This window comes from Palaemon carinicauda, chromosome 16 (genome assembly GCF_036898095.1).
Source record: "Palaemon carinicauda isolate YSFRI2023 chromosome 16, ASM3689809v2, whole genome shotgun sequence".
Lineage (NCBI taxonomy): Eukaryota > Metazoa > Arthropoda > Malacostraca > Decapoda > Palaemonidae > Palaemon > Palaemon carinicauda.
Genome location: NC_090740.1, coordinates 29,848,723 through 29,858,722, shown reverse-complemented (window position 1 = coordinate 29,858,722; position 10,000 = coordinate 29,848,723). Strand labels below are relative to the sequence as shown.

At 43.1% G+C, this 10,000-nt stretch overlaps 1 protein-coding gene across 1 annotated transcript in view; it reads left to right on the top strand.

Annotated features, from left to right (window-relative positions):
* Positions 1–880: 880 nt before the first annotated feature.
* LOC137655223 (heterogeneous nuclear ribonucleoprotein A1-like) overlaps positions 881–10,000 on the top strand; it is a 13,030-nt gene continuing 3,910 nt past the window's right edge. Inside the window, exon 1 of the mRNA XM_068389108.1 lies at positions 881–889. Within this exon, the coding sequence (XP_068245209.1) occupies positions 881–889 (9 nt within the window). The remainder of the gene's footprint in view (positions 890–10,000) is intronic.

The following is a 10,000-nucleotide window of genomic DNA, read 5'->3' as shown; positions in this document are numbered from 1 at the left end:
GTCAGGTTCAATATTCTCTGATTAAAAAAAAAAAAAAAAAAAAAAAAAAAAAAAAAAAAAAAAAAAAAAAAAAACGTTGCGAAATGTACAGTACATTTCCTAACTATCAGAAATGTCCCTTTCTGTACAAATCAAAGCCATTACTCTAACTAATCTTTCAAAAGGAAATTTCTGCCTAAAATGTCCTTGTCAACATATTTATGTAATGGCATTCCTGGAATATTCTACAGCGAATAGGGGAAAAAAATAGGAGCGTAAAGGACAGAAAATTATAAGCAAATAACGGCTATTTTCTTGAAGGTTTGAAAAGTACAAAATCATTATTCAATAAAATATACGAATTTGTAATATCTAATAATTCCCATTACTAGGAAAACAGCTGATCTATTAGAGAAGGGAGTCAAATGCTTCTAAAGTATCTCAGAATAATCATGACAAAGATGGAAGATACCAAATAAATTAGCTTATAAACATAAATACAACAGATTTTTTTTTTCTTCGTTAACTGTTCTACTCATGAAAACTAACTCTGTGCTAGATAACGACCAAAGAATCACAGGTAATATATAATAGAATTGATCTTGAATGATAAAATGCCCAATTAATTTGAAATGTCTTCCTTAAAAAACGCTGTATTTTTATGATAATGAATAATTGTTTTTATAAAAGATATGGAAATAAAATACACGCCTTAAAGAAATATAATCAGATCAACAAATTTACATATGACAAAGCATTATTATGAATAAGAATTCAATCACGAAAGACCAAAAATAAAAGCTTCCAATGTTGTGACTCTTCTATTCAACGCATCATAAGATCTACCATCTCATTACCTCAAGACCATCATCTTAAACACCATGATTGACAGTTCTTAGAGATGACGATGGTAAGTTTGCGGGTGTTGACTGGCGTACAAAGACCATAAATAGACAAAAGCGGGAGAATATATGAAATAGTAACGGCTGGTAATGATGATGATCATAAGGATGACACACAACACACACACACACACACACACACACACACACACACACACACATATATATATATATATATATATATATATATATATATATATATATATATATATATATATATATATGTATGTATATATATATATACACATGTATATATATATATATATATATATATATATATATATATATATATATATATATATATATATATATATATATATGTATGTATATATATATATATATATATATATATATATATATATATATATATATACATATATATATATATATATATATATATATATATATATATATGTATATATATATATATATATATATATATATATATATATATATATATATATATATATATATATATATATATATATATATTTTATATATATTTATATATATATATAAATATATATATATATATATATATATATATATATATATATATATATATATATATATATATATAAAATATATATATATATATATATATATATATATATATATAATATATATATATATATATATATATATATATATATATATATATATATATATATATATATATATATATATATATATATATATAACGGATTTTGAGCGAAGTGAAAAATCTATTTTTGGGTGAGATGCCCATGTCGTCCTGATGGAAGTTCCTATAGGGTAGCTTCCTAGGGTATATTACAACTACGGCGATATTCCCAGAGAATTTACCTTAAGGTACCAGAATTCTAACTCCTGGAGCGAATATCCCTCATGAAAGGGATATTGCGACATATCAGAGGACTTATTCTTGACACGCCACATGGCAATCTGCACCCCAAACAGAGATTACGTATCGAGGGGTCAATTGGCAAGAAACGAAATCGGGAAAGAAAAAAGGGGAGCCGCTCCCAAGGCTCCCTATTCTCCAGTTTCGTAAGCGTGCCTGGCGCCAATCCTGGCGCCATCTGTATTCCTTGTAGCGTACACGAGGTGCTACAGATACTGTATGTAGGGAGGGGTCCTACAGCCCTTTCATAGAAAGGGAAGGGCGGGTCCATCAGGACGACATGGCCATCTCACCCAAAAATAGATTTTTCGCTTCGCTCAAAATCCGTTTTTTGGGCTCAAACCATGTCGTCCTGATGGAAGTATACCAGAGCATTACTGTATCTGTGGATTCTCAGAACATGCCGTACTCCCCGGAGGTAATTTTTCCCCGGTCGACTAGACCTAGAGACCTAAGATGTTACCGTTATACATCTTTTCAACTAACTATAGACCATGTTAGAGCTTCCTGCCCCCTACAGGGAAGAGTCCTACTAGACTCTGGAAAAGTCTCGAAGAGTACATATACCTATGTATGAATACCAGGCAAGCTAATATAGTGGTCTCACCCTATATTAAGTGAAGCATAGTTTGCAAAGAACCACTGCGTCAATATGAAATATCGACCAGTTCTCCGCACAATACTTGTATTGGACAAAGGTTTATATCCGCATAGGAGGAAACTTGTAAAACCGCCACCGTCCCCTTATGGGACGGAGTCCTCCCGATAAGGGAAAGCATAAACCAATGCAACATAGCTTGCATAAAGGAACAATTCTATTAGAATTATCCCAGATAAGGTACATAGAATGAATGCTCAATTATACCAATAAATTGACACAGGTGAAGGAGACGCAAGGTTCTCAAGAACAAGTTTATTGACAGACAATAAATAGACAGGTTAACAACAATTATGTATATATATATATATATATATATATATATATATATATATATATATATATATATATATATATATATATATATATATATATATATATATATATATAAGAAGAGGATAACCCAAAACTTTAAGCATAAGTATGATAGTAAACAGAACTTGTTTATCTGAAAGAAAAAACTTTAAATGCCACTTTTAAGATACCGAGGTATCAAAGTCATAAAAGTCTGTATTACAAATCAATCACATTAGCGTTAGAAACGCTCGGCACACATGTCTGCACTTATGCTAGGTTCACCTTTGGAAATGGAACAGTCTACGTGGGCAACTCAGTGCCCTCACTTAGTTTGTAGTACAGTATGTAACTACACACTCACCCTGGAATTAATCGTCCCAATTAAAACCACTGTTCCTCGCAGAGTTAAACAGTAGGGTTAACGACGCGACCCACTGCTACCACAGATCTCTTTAGTTCCTCTACTTGCTTCGCATAGTGGCGAAAGAACAGTCTGGAAGACTTCCAGCCAGTGTATGAACGGAGATGTTCAAAATCCATACATTTAAAGAAATTTAAGGATGAGGTAACTTTCCTCGGATCGTGACCTGCGGGTGTACTGTCAGGATCCGCTCTGCGAATAAAATATGTGATTTTCGCTCTGAGTTGATTCAGAGATAAATTTGAGCCTGATGTTTCTCCCCTGAATAGTTGACCACCCTTGAAGTCTGAAGTTCTATGAAGATAGACCTTTAACGCACACTCCTGATTGCTCAACAGAGAAGGGAAATGAAGAACTTTGTCTAAAGACCATGAAATGGGCTTTGGAGGTGCTGAAGGTCTGAGCCTAGCGCAGGCTTTCGGAACTTTATTAAAGATCTCGTTACCTAGGTCGACCTGGAAGGCATATAGAATGGGTCTTGTCAAAGCAGACTTACACGCTGAAATCATGTTAGCTGCCAACCCTTGACCATGGAGGTGGATGAAGAAAGATAAGCAGAAGTCTGTCGAGATCTCCTACGGATTCTTCGCCTTGACAAAGGCCACCCATTTTCTCCAAGATGACTCATATTGCCTTCTAGTAGATTTGCACTTATATTCCTCTAGGAAGTCTATGCTGGCTTTCGAAATCCCGAAACGCTTTCTCACCGCTTGGGAGAGAAAATCATGAGCTGCAGGGTCCGGGTTTTCTGTAATGAAGCGCAGACAGTCGACTTCTGGACTCGTTGGGTCAGAACTGGATCTGGTAGCGGTACAAATTTCAGCCGTAGTTCCAATGCCAGGGGGAACCACACGCTGTTCAGCCACTTGTGGGCCACTATTGCTGCTACCCCCTTGAAGGATCTCAGTTTGTTGAGGACCCTCAACAGAAGGTTGTGAGGAGGGAACAGATAAATCCTGGACCATCTGTTCCAGTCGAGGGACATCGCGTCCACTGCTTCCGCTAAGGGGTCCTCGTACGGGGGCACGTACAGGGGCAACTTCTTGTTGTCTTTCGTCGCAAAGAGGTCTATCTGCAGTTCTGGGACTTGATTCAGAATGAAGGAGAATGATCCTGCGTCTAAGGACCATTCCGACTCTATCGGTGTGAACCTGGATAGAGCGTCCGCTGTCACATTGCCGACTCCTTGAAGGTGAACTGCCGACAGGTACCACTTCTTCTTTTCCGCCAATCGGAAGATGGCCAACATCACCTGGTTGAGAGGTGGTGACCTCGATCCTTGACGATTCAAGCATCTCACAACTACCTCGCTGTCCATCACCAACCTTATGTGGATTGAGTGACACGGGGAGACTTTCTTTAAGGTAAGGAGCACTGCCATAGCTTCTAGAAAGTTTATGTGAAAGGTCTTGAATAGCTTGGACCAAGTCCCCTGGACTTTTTTTCCGATGAGAGTGACCTCCCCATCCCTCCTTCGAGGCGTCTGAGTGAATCGTCACCGACGGGGGAGGTGGCTGAAGAAGAACCGACTTCTTTAGATGTCCGGCTTGGGACCAAGGCCTGAGAAGAGTACGTAGCCGAAGCGGAACTGGCCTTTTCAGATCTCTTCGCGCGTTTGATGCATAACTTCTCCAAACTCCGGTTGCATCCTTTAGCTGTGCTCTTAGCACTGGGTCTGTCACCGAAGCAAACTGGAGAGAGCCCAGTACCCTCTCCTGTTCGCGTCTTGATATCCTTTCGGAATCTAGAAGTCTCTTGACAGAACCCGCTATCTCCTTCCTTTTCTTCGCCGGGATGGAGAAACGGTGTGACATTAGGTCCCAGTGGATTCCCAGCCACTGGAACTTTTGAGATGGAGAAAGTCGAGACTTTTTTCTGTTGATCTTGAAGCCTAGGTACTCTAGGAACTGGATCACTTGACTGGAAACTTGCAAGCATTCTGTCTCGGATGCTGCCCACACCAGCCAGTCGTCCAGGTAGGCTACTACCGGAATTCCCTTTAGGCGTAATTGTTTGAGAGCTACGCTCGCAAGCTTCGTGAAAATTCTTGGGGCTATATTTAGGCCGAATGGCATGGCTCTGAAGGCGTATAGTCTTCGTTGTAGCCTGAACCCTAGGTAGGGGGAGAGTCGACGGTTGATCGGAACGTGCCAATAGGCGTCTGACAAGTCTAAAGAGATGGAATATGCCCTCTTGGGCAGTAAGGTCCTTATGTGTTGCAGTGTTAGCATCTTGAATTTGCAATTCACTATGAACTTGTTGAGTGGCGACAAGTCCAGAATGACTCTGAGCTTTTCCGAGTCTTTCTTGGGAACACAAAACAGCCTCCCTTGGAATTTGATGGACTTCACCCTTCGGATAACTTTTTTCTCCAACAGTTCTTGAACGTACTCCTCCAGAACCGGGGTGGAGTGTTGGAAAAACCGAGGGCACGGGGGTGGAGTGCTGTACCAGCTCCAGCCCAGCCCATTCTTGAGTAGGCTGTGGGCCCAGGGATCGAAGGTCCACCGATCCCGAAAATTCTGAAGTCTCCCTCCTACCGGCATCATCTCACTTGGACTGCCGTCCTGAGGTCTTGCCTCCCTGACCGCGACCACCCCTGAATCCCCTTCCCCTTGAGGGGCGCCTAGACGAGCCTCTGGCAGCTCCTCTAGGCTTTGCTCGAAAGGAAGTAGACTGCCCTTCGAACGTTGGGGTGAATGCCGTGGACTGTGTCGACACAGCCTGGGGTACCCACTGAAATGTGGTCGGGGTTTGTGCCACCATCTGGGGCACTGAAGGCAATGGCAATTGCGGTTGCTGTTGCTGTCTAAGAGGCTTGGCTGGCCGAGACGGTAGCCTAGTCCTCATAGTCTTCCTTTTTGGTTGAGGACCCTCATCCGGGGAAGACTTTCTTTTGATAGCCAGGCCCCACTTCTGGAGAAGGTTTCTATTCTCCAAGGCGGCCTTATCAACAACTTCTTTGACCAATTCGGTAGGGAAAAGGTCTTTGCCCCAAATGTTGGAGGAGATTAGTTTCCTTGGCTCGTGCCTCACCGTGGCCGAGGTGAACACGAACTCCCTACAAGCTCTCCTCGCCTTGACGAAGCCATAAAGATCCTTCGTCACTGTGGCCAGATGAGTCTTGGCCACTACCATGAACATTTCATGGACCTTGGGGTCACTCGCCATTGTCTCAAGAGTAGTCTGAAGAGACATTGAGGCAGCCAGTCTTTCTTTTGTCTCGAACTCTCTCCGCAAAAGAGAGTCAGACAGCTTAGGGAGGTCCTCGCCGAACTGACGTCCGGCAATATCAGCCTCCAACTTCCCAACTGAGAACGTAAGATGGACGTCCTTCCAGTCTTTGTGGTCCATAGGCAGGGCCAGCGACAAGGGTTTACACTCCTCCAGGGAGGGGCAAAGCTTGCCGGCCTCGACTGCTTTTAGTACAGCCGCAAACCCTTTCTGTAAAAAGGGGAAGGCTCTAGCAGGAGAGGACACAAAGGAAGGGAGCTTCTTACTCAATGCAGCTACCTTTGAGTTCGAGAAGCCCCTCTCTTTCATCGAGGATGAAAGCAAAGCTTGAGCCTTAGCATGGTCCATCACTATGACCTCCTTCGGCTCTGTCTCCTCCTTTGAAGCTGGTTCCTTCCTCAGCCGGACATAACAGTCTGGATATGACGCCTTGCTGGGCCAGAATTCCACCTCCTCTAGGGGAACTGAACCCAACTTATCCGAGATGACGATCTTTCCAGTCGTCATCGGCATGTGCTCAGTATACCTCCATGGGTTAGCATCTGAGCACAAGGGAAGGTCTTTCACATTGAGCCTTTTCTGGGACCCATGTGATGCAGCAAGGCTCTGCATCCGCAGTTCCTGATTCTCCTTCTGCATTTGTTGGATCATTCCAACAATGGAGGAGAGGGCTTGTCCCAGCTCTACTGGGAGAGCGGCCGATGTTGAGGGAATAGGCTCCGGGATCTGAACCGGAGTAGCCGACACCTCGTCGACCTCTTCCTCTACAACGTCTGGGGCTTGAACTTCATCCTGGGCTTCTGCCAGGAGGTCTTCCTCCAGACGCTCGTCCACGTCAGACATCCTGTCATCCAACTGGATGTCTTGCATAGCGACCGCGACTTCAGCATCCACCTGGATCTGAACTTGGGGGATCTCCTCTTGAGGCTGGGGAATCACTGCATCAGCTGATGCCCTAGGGAAAAGATACGCCCTCATCTTCTCACTTGGAAGATAAGGTCCAGACGTGTTCTTCTGGAAGCCCCTTACCCAGGTACGAAGCTTCTCCCTTGCTATATCCCTTGATTCCGCCGTCCTAGGGGAATCAAAGGCCTCAGTCATCAGGTTAGTGCACACGGTACATACCTGAGGGTCCCAATACTGGAGATCACCCTTGGAGACAGCGCATGCTGCGTGCCTCCTACAAAACTCATGTCCGCATAGGTTCTTACTGCGGACGTTGCAGAAAACACTTCCGCACTTCGGAGGGTCCTCCTGTAAAGAGAAGAAATTTCCATGAGTATCAAGTGAACTATGTATCACTGTATATGCATAGTATAGCATAACAATTCAGAAAGGAAGGACACACACTTGTGTTTCCTTCACAACCAATTGTTGCAGCCTTCCAGATAATAAAATCGAATGGTTAATCTCTTCTAGAATAACCAATGCAAAGTTTCCAAAGGAAACAGGTGGAGTTCACACCTAAGCAATGATTTTAAAATCCTGGATAATAGACAAGAAAGAACTCACTTTCTTATCTGTAAGGCAACAGCAAAGGGCTGTGCAAGACAACACAAAAGTGTTAGAACACACAGTGCTGTACCAAAACTTATACTATAGTTTTCTTCTTACAGTATATGTTATACTGAAGAATACTGGTACAGTATAGAAGGTTATGTGCCGGCTGGCACTTGCCGGCCGGCACACACCATAACTATCTTTAAAGTATACTATTTAATAGCTATAAGGCGGCAGAACGCTGGTTCAAATGCATGTGCCGGCCGGCAACTACACAAGGTAGTACCCGGCTGCCGGCCACACTCTTGGCGACCGGCAGACAAGGGCTGACATTAGCCGGCCGGCAAAGGTACACAACCGATACCAGCCAGCAGCAAAAGAAGCAGAGGACTACGACTGCCCGGCTGCCGGCCTATGAGGCCGGCAGCCGGGTCGGGTACAGCACTAGAAGAAAACAGAATGGATGCCGGGATAAGAGCGTACACTACCTCCAAGCCCGGCAATCCGAAAGAGTGCATATAAGGAAGGGGAGAATCTAATTCAGGCTTCCTGACCAATGCCGTCTGGTTCTACAGGCAGGCATGGATGAGGGACCAAGGGAGGTCCGGGCAGCACTCAAGCAGAAGGGACTGAGTCAATTCCACATCCTAACCTATCCTAGGTCCAGATGTAAAATGACGTACAGTACTGTAATGGCTAGGCCATTACGGAGATAGAGGGGGAAGGGACAAAAGAGGGTCCTACCAACCTTGCTTTAGTGAAGGATCCCCGCAGCCAAGAAAACTCATCTTAGCCTAAGGGAGATCCAAGGAGGGAGGCCAGCAATACTTGCCAGCTCCCAGAGAACCAAAGCAAGGAAGGTGTTGCTACTCCCAGGGAAAGAATCTTATCCTCCCCCGAGAACAGCAACAAGGACTAGTCTGGTAGATCACAAAAGAAGGAATCATCTCGTACAGAAAAATTCGGTAGTGACCTAAGGAGGCTAAGCCTCCTATGTCTGTGTCAGGCCAGCGAGGGAGACTCTACCCCAAGCCAGACGAACACAGACTCAGACTAAAAACTCTGTTGTTCTGTCCCACTCTGAAACCAGACTTACTGGAACAGGAGGGTACAGTAACACCCCAGTATAGTTTTATCGAAAGTTAATTCAGATAAACCACTTAGGGATAAGCCCAAGGCTTAAATAGAGGGAAAGGGATTGCATAACTTCTCCGAAGAAAAGAAAGCAACCGGGGAGTATGAGAAAGTATACAAAGGCTCCATAAGCAACTTAGCCTAGGCACCAAGAGAATCGATTACCTAAATCACCGAAACTCACTCGTATACTATCTTGGAAATATTCAACATAATCTTAAATGTATAATAAACAGCCTAAAGCTTCAATAAAATTTTAATACACTCGGAAAACCAAAATCATGCAGAAAGTACTAGGACCAAACGACTAGGCTACATGGCCTAGCGTAGGCCAGAGTTGGCGAATACTTCGCCAAAATAATACTAAAGCACGAAAGGAAATCCTATGTAACGCTAAATAGCTAAAATTTATTAAAGCAAAACAACCGGGAATGTCGCTCTGGCTAACTAAACTTATACCTAGCGAGCGACAGCGTCCATGACGCCTCCGGTAGGCTACGGCTCTTGTAACAAAGATTAATCCTATTAATCACTCAAAAATTTACCAAGAGCCTACATTTATACATAAAAGAAATGGTACTCAACTTATCAGAGGCCGACGAAGTTGGAGAAGCCATGAAAAGCTGAATAAATTCAAGATTTGCGAGAAACACAGGAAAAAACACCGAGTTGTTAAGCTACGCAAGAATGAATACAGATGGCGCCAGGATTGGCGCCAGGCACGCTTACGAAACTGGAGAATAGGGAGCCTTGGGAGCGGCTCCCCCTTTTTCTTTCCCGATTTCGTTTCTTGCCAATTGACCCCTCGATACGTAATCTCTGTTTGGGGTGCAGATTGCCATGTGGCGTGTCAAGAATACGTCCTCTGATATGTCGCGATATCCCTTTCATGAGGGATATTCGCTCCAGGAGTTAGAATTCTGGTACCTTAAGGTAAATTCTCTGGGAATATTGCCGTAGTTGTAATATACCCTAGGAAGCTACCCTATAGG